The sequence below is a fragment of the Melanostigma gelatinosum genome (assembly GCF_949748355.1).
Source record: "Melanostigma gelatinosum genome assembly, chromosome: 8".
NCBI classification, from domain to species: domain Eukaryota; kingdom Metazoa; phylum Chordata; class Actinopteri; order Perciformes; family Zoarcidae; genus Melanostigma; species Melanostigma gelatinosum.
The window spans coordinates 2,250,560-2,265,142 of record NC_136641.1 but is presented as its reverse complement, the minus strand read 5'-3'; the positions used below and the strand labels follow the sequence as shown (position 1 = coordinate 2,265,142).

The 14,583-nt window shown below is 41.5% G+C and overlaps 1 protein-coding gene across 1 annotated transcript; it reads left to right on the top strand.

The window, feature by feature from the left end:
* Nucleotides 1-2,901: 2,901 nt before the first annotated feature.
* icmt (isoprenylcysteine carboxyl methyltransferase) lies at nt 2,902-14,583 on the top strand (the record flags this gene model as incomplete). Its single annotated transcript, XM_079272841.1, has 5 exons — nt 2,902-3,120; nt 3,817-3,905; nt 5,229-5,398; nt 10,978-11,195; nt 12,506-14,583. 5 exons carry the CDS (start codon nt 2,902-2,904, stop codon nt 12,683-12,685), a joined length of 876 nt encoding a protein of 291 aa, XP_079128967.1. The 3' UTR covers nt 12,686-14,583.

Genomic DNA, 14,583 nt, shown 5'->3' with positions numbered 1-14,583 from the left:
AAAACTTCAACAAATAATAATCAAACGCCACTGATGCACCGTGGTCGGTATCTTTACGCAGCCAGAAGAGAGTCAAATGTCCAAGCAGGATTCCATTTTGGTGTATTTATTAAATAAATCAAATAAAACAAGCAAACAAACTAATTAACAAAACTCCTGTCGTGCTGTCTCTCCTGTCCTGTGTAGCTGGTAAAAACTATACGCCCACCCCGGTGCATGCTGGTCCTACCTTTCTACTCGTTTAAATAGCAACAGGTGCCCACAGTAATTACCCAAAAAATAATAGAAACAAACAAATTACTATTAAAGAGAAAAATAATCTTAACATATGAAACATCTACAATAATTAAACAATACTACTTATAAATGAAATAACAAAATACAATATCAAATAAATAGCTCCAACATTCCGGCCTCTAATTGTGCATAATATCACAATTATTATTCTCAAACGAGCTATTCCTACAATAAACATGACCTAAAGCTAATCTTCTTCTTGACACCTACAACAAAAAGAAAGATTAGAGAGAGAGAGAGAGAATAGAGGTCGAGAAAACATCAGTCCGTGATGTTTAGTCTGCTGCTTCCAAAAGCAGACAGAGCTTCGTCACCGGCCTCTCCAGAATGCTGGTCCTGGTTTGAAGTCGCACAGACCGCACCAGCCCCTTTGTATCTGGTCTTGCCTCCAAAACTTTTCCCATCATCCAAGATCCTCTTGGAGCTGTGGAGTCCGCAACAAGGACAATGTCTCCAGTAGTGAGGCTTCTTCTTGGCCTTGTCCACTTTTGTCTCTCTTGCATCATAGGCAGGTACTCGGAGATCCATCTCTTCCAGAAGAGTTCAGCCATATACTGTACTTGCTTCCACCTTTTCTTGATGTATAGATCGCTTTGAATGAATAGTCCTGGTGGCATGATTGGTTTGCCTTTTAACATTAGAATGTGGTTTGGTGTGAGAGCTTCAAGGTCATCTGGGTCATCTGAGACTTTTGTGATGGGTCTGTCATTTAGAATTGCTTCAACCTCACAGAAAATAGTCTGGAGCCCTTCATCGTCCAGAATTTGCTGTTGCAGAACTGAGGTGAGAACACCTTTCACTGAACGAATCAGGCGCTCCCAGATGCCGCCTTGATGGGAAGCTGCTGGGGTGTTAAAGTTCCATTTTATGCCATCCTGGACCAAAGCCCTTTGAATTTTGTCATGATTCAGAACAGCCAGACTTTCCTTCAGCTCCCGGTTGGCGCCAACAAAGTTTGTGCCATTATCCGACCTGATAGTGGAGACTGCACCTCGTCTACAGATGAACCTTCGTACTGCATTTATACAGGAGTCTGTGTCTAGTGTATATGCCACTTCCAAATGCACAGCACGACTGGTTAGACAGGTGAAAAGCACTCCATATCTCTTCAGAAGACTTCTTCCTCTTTTAACATTGATGGGCCCAAAATAGTCAACTCCAACATTTGTAAAAGGAGCTTTATCAGGCAACACTCTCTCCTCCGGCAAGTCTGCCATCTTCTGTTCACCAAGCTTTCCTCTGTTGCGTCTACAAACAACACAGTCAGATATGACTGTGACTTTCCTGGCAGCGGAGTTTGCATTGATGATCCAGTACTTTTGCCGTGACCTTGACAGCATGTGATTTCTTCCAGCATGTCCCAGCTGATGATGGATATGGCGCAAAATCAGCGTGGATACATGCAGGTCCTTGGACAAAATAACTGGATGTTTGGATTCTGCTGGCAGTGCTGCTTTACTCAGCCGACCACCAACTCTGAGGATTTCATCATCCATTACTGGGTCTAGTTTGTACAGCGGACTTTCTTTGTGGATGGTTTTAAAGCATCCTTTCAGTGAGGCAATTTCAGCTTTGAACTTGTGTCGTTGTACATATTGAATGATTGACTGCTCTGCCTTAGCAAGATCTTCAGGTGTTATTCTTTGTCCTTTGAGTGTGGCTTTAAAGCTTTGAACTTTTCTTTCCACTTCATGCTCCTGATTCTTCAGATCGTCCTTTCTGAGGCCTGCAGAAGCACAAAACTCCTTTCTCTTCTGTCCCAATAACAAGAGACGTTCCTTGACCTTCAGAAACCAAGCCACAGATGTTTTTAGTCTAGTCCAAGATGAAAAATAGTAGATCAGGTGGTTGGTTGCATTTTCCAAATCCTTGATGATAGCATTTACCATTAAGTCCCTTTTGACCTCTGGGTCATCTGCAGAAATCACATCAAGATTCCCATCAAGTTTAGGCCACTCCTTTGACTGATATAGAAACTCAGGTCCACTTATCCATCTCCTGCCTTTCAGGAAATCCTCAGCTCTCATTCCTCTTGATGCTTCATCTGCTGGATTATCCTTGGAACCCACACATCTCCACTGATCTACATCTGCTGCTTCTCTGATGAAAGAGGTTCTGTTTGCCACAAAAGTCAACCAATAAAGTAAAAACTATACGCCCACCCCGGTGCATGCTGGTCCTACCTTTCTACTTGTTTAAATAGCAACAGGTGCCCACAGTAATTACCCAAAAAATAATAGAAACAAACAAATTACTATTAAAGAGAAAAATAATCTTAACATATGAAACATCTACAATAATTAAACAATACTACTTATAAATTAAATAACAAAATACAATATCAAATAAATAGCTCCAACAGTTGGGTTTGATCAATGGACAAAATAACATAATTTTCATTGAAAATAAGAGAACTCCAAAATTGCAGCCATGTTGCACCCCAGTTGGTTTTTTGGAAATCCACTGAGCTGCTGTTAGTTTTCTTTGGTTAAAAAGTGTAATGCATATCCTGTCATTTCACTTCACAATGTGAAAGCCGTATATGGACATCACGTGGTTTCCCTTTAGGTATCGCGATATTAGCAGTTGCACAGTACTTCCATCATGGCAGGCAGTAAGTTGGTGCTAGAAGGAAGAGTAAGTATAAAGACATTTATTTTAGGGCTCAGCGTGATTGTGATCCCATTGATCAGAACGTGGTTTGGACATTTCGACTGGGTCTTTGATTATCTGACGGAAACTTCTGGGAAGATAGTGATTTGTATCCACATTGCAGTTATCAACGGCCTCCTGCTAATCGTATACAAGGGACCTCTATACAAGGTAAGCGTTGACGTCAGGTAGCCAACTTCCTGCGTTTATTCTCATTTCTTTCTCTAGTTTTGATTAAAGCGTACGTCAGGGTTATTACTGTTTAGCAATCTACATCCAGCTAATGTTGACAGCTGTCTGTTACTTACATCGCTATTTCAACTTTATTATTGTACTGCTAATGCTAGCTAACATTAGCTACCACTTTAGCTAGTTAAGTCTACTAATCTTCTTAGCTGAAGAGGAAGAAGACAGCTGGCAGGGGTGTCTCTAGATAAACCCTGAGCCAGGTGAAGACTGTCGGCCTCTTCGTGTGAGCAATGTTATTTCAGAAGTAGCCTGACGTAGACTGACGGAACCCACTCCACAAATGTGTTCATTCGGTGTTTTGCTTTGTGTCGAATGGAATTTGCGTCGACATTACTTGAGGTATTTGAGGAATTACCAGGCTTCTGGTACGAATTCGCTGAATGAAACAGTTATTTCTTTGCCTAAAGTCGATCTAAACTTTGAGTGTTGGTCTAAATTTGAAGATGGTGGGAAAAACAACCCAATTTCCGAGTGTAGTCTGATCAAATGTTCTATAATATGTTAAGTATGTGTTTTTTGTAACGTAATTCAGATGTTAAGCATGAGTGTTGAGGCATGATGGAGAGAGGGGTCCTGTTACTGTCTAACGCGGGCTAATCAGTGCCTAACTCGTTCTAGGTCGCTGTGAGAGCCTGCTTTCTGGGAGTTACTTTTGGCTGTGGCTTAATTATAAGCTTCTCTGAAACCACTTGGACCCATTTTGGCTGGTACGTATTTGGTATAATCAGTTTGTTGTATTACTTAACATTATGCTGCTGTGTCGGAATGTATTGTTTTTTTATTAAATTGATATTAAGTGTCTTTGTTTTGTTTATCTATGTATTTCCAATCCATATTTATCCAATCCAAATGTACAAGCACTTTTAAAAATAACAGTTGATCAGTGTTCTAGAATTTTAAAAAACGAAAGACAATAATATAGAATGGAAAGTCTCATAATGAATCAAAAGCCAGAGAATAAAAATGTGTTTTAAGATGGGATTTAAAAACAGGTAGTGTAGGGGCCAGCCTCACATGCAGAGGGACGTCGGGGGCTCCATCTGCAAAGGTCCGGTCTCCACTGAGCTCGAGTGATCTCGGGTGTGCTCAGCTGGCCTGTGACCTTGATGGTACGTACATACAGTCAGGGCCATAAGTATTTGGACTGTGACACAATTTTCTAATTTTGCCTCGTTACACGACTCCAGTGGATTTCAGTCAATATGTGGTTGAAGTGTAGACTTGGCCAGGTGCGGCCTGTTCTGTCACTATTTCATGACAAATGATGCTGAGAATAGAAACCGTGGCCATGAAACCGTTTGTCAGAGAATTGTCCAATTACTTTTGAGCCTCTGAAAATGTGGGGGGCTGTGTAAAAATGGTGTAATTGCTAAATAGTTATTGTGATATTTTTGTTATCTATTGAATTAAAGCTGAAATTCTACACTTCAACCACATATTGACTGCTTCCTTTCAAATCCACTGGAGTCGTGTAAAGAGGCAAAATTAGAAAAATTGTGTCAGTCCAAATACCGTACTTACGGCCCTGACTGTATAGTTGTAAAAGGTCGGAGAGATGAAGCCAGCCCATTTAACGATAAAATCGTAAACTCAATCCTTAGAGAGGGAGGACCAGGTAACACCAACATAAAGGGCAGTACAGTAGTAAAGCATGGTCAAGATGAATAACTCTCTAAATGATACAAATGTTTGAATTTATCTGCTAACCCAACTTAAAGCCCCCATCCATTATCACACCCAGAATTTTAAGTGCATTTTACATATGGTTCCAGTGAACACATATCCGTATGAGGGGCATCACAGGCATGTAGTTCAAATAAACAAGACTTCAGCTTTACTCATTGATTTATAATTCATTTACACTCGTTTCTTAACATCCCCAGACTTTAAAAAAAAGAAACTCTGTATTTCTTGTATTTTTTTACACAATTGAATCCAAGTGAATTAACACATGTGCCACATTTACACAGCAGGATGTGTATTCTGTAAACCAGGCCACATTGAACACTTGTAACCATGTCTCTCTGCAGGTACATGTGCTCCCTGTCCTCCTTCCATTACACGGAGTACCTGGTGACGGCCATCATCAACCCTCGCAGCCTGTCGCTGGACTCATTCCTGCTCAACCACAGTGTGGAGTACACGCTGGCTGCTGTCTCGTCATGGGTGGAGTTCACTATAGAGAAGCTGACCGTTCCAGGTGGGTGTGTCTTCAGTCTCGTCGTCACTGCACTCAGAAAAGTAGTTTGTATGTTGTTGATAGCATGCAAAAGGTTTACCTGTCAATATACAGTATATTGGTGTAAAATATTCCGGTATATCGGCGTAAGGTATACCGGTGTAAAGTATACCGGTATATTTGTCCAAGCCTCTATCAGAGTCTTTGAGAAAAGTTGCTGCACCCCATGTTTGGTGGAGCTAGACAGTCCTCCAACCTTCTACTTGGTACACAGCCAGATCGTCAGTCATATCGGTTCTGTGTCTGTAATATTGTCCAAGCTCTTCTCACTGGTTGGGCAGGGCTCTATTGCGGAAAGATGTCACATATTTCTGGGCTAAAAATATCCGAATTAGAATCTGATGATAAAGATGTCTGATAGCACATGTCAGATCTGAATCGGTTTACTGAACCAAAAGTCCTCGAGTTGACTTTTAATGTTTGCAAGTAACTTAAGCTACTATAAGTAAAACTAAAGTATTCTGTTTAACTTTTCATTGGCTGAGAAGGCTGAAACAAGGTGGCTGCAACTACCGATTATTTTCATTGTCAAAAGAATCTGTTCAGTATTTTTTCGGTTTAATGGATCAGCCTCGTTGTTTGGTCTGTAAATTGTCTGTAAAATTATGAAATCGAGAAGTGTTTCCCAAAGCCCAAGATGACGTCCTCAAATTTCTTGTTTTGTCCACAACTCAATATTTTCAGTTTACTGTCATGGAGTAAAAATAAAATTAAATATTCACACTTAAGAAGCTGGAATCAGAGTTTTTACTTTTTTCTTCAAAAGAAAGGACTTTATCCAATTATCAAAATAGTTTGCTATTTTAAAACCTCTTTAGCCCGAGGGAGCCCCAAAATGGGTTCTGGTACGGGTTCCGAATGGACTTTTCATCAAGAAATATGAAAAATGGTCCACACATGTAAAATATCGGGGGGGGGGGGGAAATAGTCCGGGCAAAATCATCATGCAAGCCATTTTACGCAAGTATACACAGTTATACACAAACTAATTCAATACACTAGAAGATTTATCACAATATCAGGATTTCTGTCCAAAAAATCCGCCAGCTATGCACCCGAAATTCATCTTTAATCACAAATCCGGCTTCGACCAAGGCAGAAGGATACATCATTTTGCATGTGGGCTCGATACGGAGTCGACCCAGCGTGTCCAAACTGACCTCCGACAAAGCATTCAAAAGTCACAGTACAAACCCTGAAAAACCTCACACTGCTCTCCATAAATAAAATTGAAAATCTCCATACCTTTTGGCGATTTTCGTCCGGAAAAAAACAGTTATTCCATTGAAAGCTGGTGCAGAGCTGAAGCGCATTTCCTGCTCCATCTGCCTGCGTTGGAATCAGAGACGTTCCATGTGAAAACGGGGCGGATCTTTCGCCTGGACCAACCTATTTTTCGCATGGGGGTCGAGCCCACCTTATCAAGATTTTTACTGACTAATCGCCCTCAACGTTCCAAATAACACCTCTGACGGCTTTCAATGGACTATTACGGACTTAGCAACGTGTCGTATGAATAAATCCACCAATCACAGGCCTTAAAAATCCCACAAAGACACTGAGTCACAGCAGACATATGACATCTGGAAATAACTGAACATGACTGAAAATTATTGCAAACTGCTTTATTACGATATATTGAACACTCTTAGTGATAAAGCAAGTGGATATATAGTTAATATGTAGTTATATAGTATATAAAATTAGAATAGAGCAGCACCAAAATCTGGTTCCGAAAATCAGAATTTTGTTTGAAATTCTGTACTCAGACCTCATTTTATGCTGGCCTGCGAAGTAAACTTAGATTGGACAGACCACAAACCTGTTGTGCTATCACTGTGGAGTGATTTTAGGGTTCATTAGGAATTCTTTTTTTTTTTAAAGTTCAATAAAAGGTGGGGTTTTTTTTCAGGCGAAACTGAAACTTTTCAATTTGAGCTGTGCCATAAGTGCATCAGTTATTAACCAGTAACGTATACACAATATTTACACATGTGAACAAGTCTCACAAGTTTTACATGTATTATACCACAGGTGGCAAACCAGTGAGAGACTAAGAGCCACATTTTTTACTGTTACCACAAAGAGCCACATCATACACATGGGCACACATGAACATCACCCCATCCCTTCCTCACACACACACACACACACACACACACACACACACACACACACACACACACACACACACACACACACACACAGACTTCTGCTGCAGCCAGATTTATTGTAAATGTCACACACCAACATGATAATGACAGAAATTGACTCCTACAGTACTAAGACCACAGGCCAGTCATTTTCAACAATGAACATTGTGTGCACTGTCTCACACACAAACTCCCAGTTTTACCAAGTCCACAAACAAAAATATAATAATTTACAATAGCGTTTTTCTTTTACTATGCATGTTGCTTCGTGGGACTTCTGGCGTTCCTTGCCTTGAACAATCCTCTTCAAATCTGGCTTGTATTCCGTTGTTGCCACTCGAAGCAATTCTTTCACATAAGTGTCAGTCAGAAGAGATCGATGCTTTGATTTCACGTGTTTCAGGGTAGAAAACACAGACTCGCAGATGTATGTTGACCCAAACATTGACAGTATCTTAAGCGCAGCCCGTTTGACATTGGGGTATTTTTCCATTGGCACACTTTTCCAGAACTCAATGGTCCCTTCCCTGAAAGCAGGTTTCAGTTGGTCCTCCTCACAAAGATCGATCATCTCCAGCTCAGCCGCGGCCTCATCTGTGACGAGCGGGGCTTTCAAACAGTCAGTCTCCGCATTAAATGGGTCGACGAGGAACGTAATCTGTGGCCTTTTCAGTTGTAGATCACGGAACCGGGTCACAAAGCTTTCGTGCAGGTTTTCAATCAGTGTTGCATATCTGGCTCTTTGCTTATTCAGGGCAGCGCTGGTGACTTGCCCGCTGGCTTTTAGCAGAGTGGGAAAATGCGTTAAATCTCCCTTTTGAATATTAGTTTGTCGTTTTCAGGAGACAAGATTTCAATAACGTCACTGAGGCATTTTTTTATGAACTCCCCTTCATTGTATGGCTTTTTAGCCCGTGCAATGTTCCAAGCCAGTTGATACGATGCAAGCGTTACGGTCTCCGAGTGCTTCGTATATTTTTGGAAAAACGATCTGCTTTTCTGCCTGACTTTTCAAAGTGACCAACTTGTGCTTGCGAAGTTCAGTCCCTTTTGGAAATTCCTGGTCGATGTTAGCATGGACTGAGCTGAAGTGGCTTTGAAGCTTTGAAATGCGCTAATGACGCCTGACATATAAGGCAGAATGGCTTGCCATTACGTTCAACAAAAAAATATAAACTCTCCCACTCTGTTAAAAACGTCCTGTGTTCATCTTCATATTTTCGTTTTGCTGTGCATTTTTTTCCCTGCCATTTTGAGAGGGAACTGGACACAAATTGTTTACTCAAATGATCTTGCCCCTACTGGGGAACTTTGCGGTATTTTCATCTCGCATACATGCGCGTTTGACGAAAATACTGTATTGAACTCAAGCGACGCGAACACGCACATTAAAAAAAAACACAAACTTCGATATGAACGTAAGAGCCGCATGAAACCAGGCAAAGCCGCATGCGGCTTGGTTGGTCATCCTGAAGTACAGTGATGTCACAGAGGGAACTCCCTCAGCACTAACCATCTCTGGCTGCATCAGCTTACTAAGTTAACTATACTTGGCAACAGCTGATATATTGAGAAGCCAATCATCTTTTTTTTTTAGCCTGTGAAAGTGCTGGCTATTATGAGAGGCCTGCTAATGTCGAATTAAACTTTGACTGTTTCTTATTCAATCATGAATATTCAATAATATAGTGCTTTGAAATGATAGAATAGCAGTTTGGATTGGTTGAGATGAAGGTCATTACTCTTAATGTAACACACATGACTGCACTTTACTAGTGAGCAGTACATTGACATTTGGATCACTTATAAATCCTTGAGTTAATGTCATCACAGATGAGGTTGTCAGCAGCTGTAACTTTTGCATCTATACAAAGCATTGTGGGAATGGTAGCAGACATGCCCACTTCAATACTTTTTTGGACATTGCTTTGCATTGTAGAATGTTTTGAGGCACAATATGCAGTATTCATTTAAATCGTATTCACTTTAATAGCTGGGGAGTGATTTCAGACAACCTGTGTCCAAGTTAAGTACCATGGACAACAGCTAAGAGTCCCACTGCTGACCTCAGCTCTGTGAGCCAAAGGGAAGGGTCTCTGAGCATGAGGTGCACCCAGACTACAACCTCCAGTTCTGAAAAGTAAAGCTGAAGTGGCTTAAAGCTGCATTGTCTCTAATGACCAGCAGGGGCGACTCCTCTGGTTGTATAGAAGTCTGTGAGAAAATGACTCTACTTCTCTCTTGATTTATTCCCTCAGTAAACATTGTAAACATGAGTTTATGTCTCAATCTCTAGTTTCAAGTCTTCTTCAATACAGCATGTTCATTTAGTACATTATGGTCCATTTAGAGTCACACAGGCCATAAAGCAGGGGATGCTTTAGGGCGGGCTTACTGCGATTGACAGGTTTCTACCACGGTGTTGTCCAGTCTGGAAGTTGTCTGACTGTTTTGTTTTACAACTTTAACCCTTCCATTGTGTGTTTTCACTTCATGAAAGTTAATTGTAACATTTTTGTTGCCTAAAAATGTCTAACAGCGTTCGGTTGTACGTAGCTCCACCCTCTTTCATTCCTTGTTGCAAAAAACAAAATGGCAATGGCCAAAATGCCAACTCGAGGTTTCAGAACGTAAGTCCACAAACCAATGTGTGACATCGCGGTGACTAGGTCCTTTTCTACAGTCCATGCAGCACTTGCTTTGCTGCCGCAAAAGTAGAAAAGCAAATATTTTTTACTGGGAAGGTGACAATAACTAACTTCTATGTTTACAAAGCAAATCATGACGTGAAATAAAAATCCTGCCACGAAAGATGCCACACGGAAATTGGAATGTTGAAGTGTATCTTTGTCTTCAGTCTTTATTAACGACATTTCAAACTAAAGTGGAATGAAAATAAGCCGTAACTTAAAGCAGACACTAAACATTAGTCTGCTAACATCTGGTAAAAGATGAACTTGTTGCATAAGGGGCTGCTGTTACTACTGAATTATGAGTTTAGAAACAGGAAAGAGGTTTATGTTTTCAGTTTTATTCTTGAGGATTTATTATGCTGCAATGGGTGACGTATAGTCCTGGACTAATATCAGAACTGTAATCCTACAGATTTCAGTGCTGGTTGATTTGGCTCCTCAAACATGAGGTCTGCAGATGTATGAGGTGTCTGACAGACCAGCTTGAGGTGTACGGGCAGAGAAGAATGAAAAGTTGAAAATTGTTACTGGTTGGTTCAGAATGTTCCTGACCTTTTGAATCAGTTCTTGAAACTGAAATGAATTTGATCCAAGTTAAACAGAATTTCCCAATCAGTCCTTCAGGTTGAGTTTGAAGGATTATTGAGTCCAACAGAAGTCCATCAGTACCTTATCAGTCTGTCCTCTCTCTCAGAGCTGAAGCAGCTGAACTGGTTGAGCGTCGTGGGCCTGCTCCTGGTCATGTTTGGCGATTGCCTGCGTAAGGCGGCCATGTTGACGGCCGGCTCCAACTTCAACCACATTGTCCAGAATGAGAAGGCCCAGAGCCACGTGCTGGTCACCGCCGGGGTCTACTCCTACTTCAGACACCCCTCCTATGTGGGCTGGTTCTACTGGAGCACAGGGACACAGGTGAGCACTGCTCAACATGTTTCTCTCTCCTCATGCTGCCACTCAGACTGATACCTCGTTTGATTTTTTCAGACGCTTTGTTTTCATAATGATTTTCATGAATTCTCCCAAATACGACCAAATAATAATGTACATGTAGGTTTTAGCAAAAATTCCTTTTTAAACAACTCACTTTTTATCAGGCAAATGTAGGTTTGGTTTACTTCTGTATAGTACCCTTACTGTAATTGTTGCCTTGATTTGCTATCTGTTCATTTGGGTTTACAGGTCAGCAATCATGTCAATACAGTTATTCCTGCAAAAGAAAGCATTCTCAAGTTTGAGCATGATATTGTGTATCACTAATTCGAATCTGTGGTGTTGTAGGGGATGACCGAATTCACGGGCCCCTTTAAGGAAAGGGGCGTAACCCTGGTGACAGAGGGGGTTAAAGGGTGACAGGAAGTGAATGTGTTTTATGTTTTGTATGGATGGAAATAAACGGCCACAAGGTGCAGCCAAAGGGAATACTCGACTCCTTGTTTGTTTCCACACACCTACAGTGTCTTCTTTGTTCATCATTTGTTGAGTTAAAGGTTTAAAATCAAAGTCAACAAAGTGCTACAGTGACGAGCAAAGACTTGTCCCACAGAGGAGATCCCCCTCCTATTGTTCTTATCGGTGTCTGCAAACAGGTAGCCAAGCAATGATGTGAAACATTCTCAAATTTTCTCCAATGATATGTTTTCTCTAGTTTAGCATGACACACAATTTTGGTGCCATTTGAACATAATAGTTAGATAACGGGAAGAATATGTTCCAGTGCTTCCTGTTTGCACTTCCAGCTCTAAGAAAAATAGTGTCATTTGGAGAGAATATTGGTGCGATACAGTGAGTGCCATGTTGAACTCACCATGAGCTGCAGTGCCCTGGTTCCAGCCGATAGCATCCCTCTTATGGCTGACATGAGTCATTGGTGTGGTTGGCAAGATTTCTTCCTCCTACCAATGTCACCGCACATTCTCAGGCCGTGGTTACACTTGTCTTTTCAATGTGACGTTTGTCATCCGGTCGTGCCAGGCCAAGCATTAAAAGTCTGAACGCTCTGAGATTGGATCTTGTTTGCTTTGGGATGTGATCAGCCAGACCACATGCCTAGGTGGCTCACATTGAGTTCAGATCTCAGTGAGGGTAGGACAGCATGTGGACACAACCTTTACACAACATTTATCAAACGTAGTTCTTCATCATCTTCCTCCCACAGGAGTTCCTTTACCGAGGAGAGCAAAGGTTGTTGTCTAGTTAACTGATAAGACTGTTGACTGTTGCAGATCATGCTGTGTAACCCCGTGTGTATATTGGGCTACACGATAGCCAGCTGGCGGTTCTTCCGGGAGCGGATCGAGGAGGAGGAACTCTCCCTCATCCATTTCTTTGCTGAGGACTATGTGGAATACAAGAAGAAGGTTCCCACTGGGCTGCCCTTCATCTCAGGCATCCGTGTCAACTAGTGCCAGGAGCTGGATGCAGGACGTAACAGACTTAAAGCACTGAGGCAGGTCAGACCTGGTGGGTGTGTGGCATCTGCCACGGCGGCGGCCCTCCAGAGGGAAACCCTGCAGCTGGTTGAGAGCCTGTAGCTCACAGACAAAGATCGTGGGATGACGTCAGGCAGCTGGGCTGCTGTTTTTCTACCAACTTCCAGACCACACAACCTCCACTGTACTACATGTAGTCCAATAACACCCACGCCGTCTGTTTCTGTTGTCTTTCTGTTTGCATGCTTTCACCATGCTTATTGTTTCCACTGATAACCTGTTGTCTGTAACTTATGATCATCAATATTATCAAGAAGTGGCCACCACTGTATGTCCCACTGTTTGCATCCTGTGGGCCATTTTGTTTTGTAATGACCTCGGAGAGAATCTAATGCCCTGAAATTCAATCGATCAGCTCATAGCAAAATTCTATTTGAAAAGCAGAGTTGCAACCAGTAGAGCAGTCGCTATACATATTTATAACCATATTTAGACTTCAAATACTTTGCACTAGAACATCATGGACCTGACTCCACCAACACTAAGTACCATATAGATAGTTTTCATCTGGAAAAAGTGGTTTCGGAGTTTAGTTGCTCTTTAGCTCGAGGATGTTTCCCACAGGTCTGGAGTGCAGCCCTCGACCCTGTAGTCTTGAAAGGCTTGTATCCGTTACAGCTGTAGGCATCTTGGATTCACAATAGTTAGCCCCAAGAAAAACGAGCCGAATGTCCCTAGAAACTTGTCCGACTCTGCAGAAGAATCCACTGCTCCTAGTTTCTCCACACCAGGGCTAAATGCACTACTTCATGTCACCACCTCCTCATAGCTTCAAAGTTCTGCCACAAGTTATGGCTTTAGGGTTGATTTGAAGCAACAGTTGAACATACAATTCCAAGTATTTCAGTAGTGTGTCTTAATTATATGTACTTTTTAGGTGGGAATAGACCATAGAACTAAAGCAGTCCAGTGCATCCAAACATTGGTAAAGGGAACAATAGGTGGCATTTCTTTATAATTTATCTTCCAGAGTGTAAAAGATGATGTCTATCAGATTTTAGGCACTGTTGAGTGTAGTTGACGAGGACGCTCCATCATTCACAGATGACTAAATATAAGGCTGGTCATGGCCTGACTGATGGCTAACCCTGACATCCACTTCCTCAATGTGCAGTCAGGCTACAACACATCACACGTATGAAAGTTATTTATCAAAGTGACATTTCTTTGTCTCTCATTTAGTCGAGACGTGTTTTCGTACACCGGAGCTAGTGGCATGATAGATTTTGATTATAGCAGTGTTGACATTGTTTCCCTTGTTGTAGCCGCTCGTTTCTTTTTTGTTGGTTTGTTTTTTTGCTTTCTGTGTCAAGGCACCATCCTGAACAGTATAAATTGCTATCATTGCATCACTGCGTCGCCTGTTGACCGGTCGTGCTCACATTGTGTTCGAAACCAATTGACTGAGTTGTATATTGAGCTTGAGAGAGGCTGACTCTGCAGCTCTCTCTCGCGCACATTGATCTGTCTGAATATCTTCACAGTGCTGCTATCTACTCTCCAAACCCTGGTCCCATTGTGTTTGGGAGATTGGTAAAAAGACAATGACGATTTTCGGGAGCAAAGATGCTCTGTAGGTAAAACATTTTTTTCATTCGTGGTGCTGAAGTGCCATGTTTGAATAAGTATGTTTTGCTTCACTAGGCAACGTTCAAGAAAATAAATCATCCTATTCAAAATCTTTAGGAATACGCCATGTTTTTGGAAGACTGTCTTATTGCTTAACATTACAATTATTCTTATCCAGGGTAGAAAATAAGTGTAATCAGAGGTATATATTATGTCCATAGAGAAATAAATGGTTTATCTGC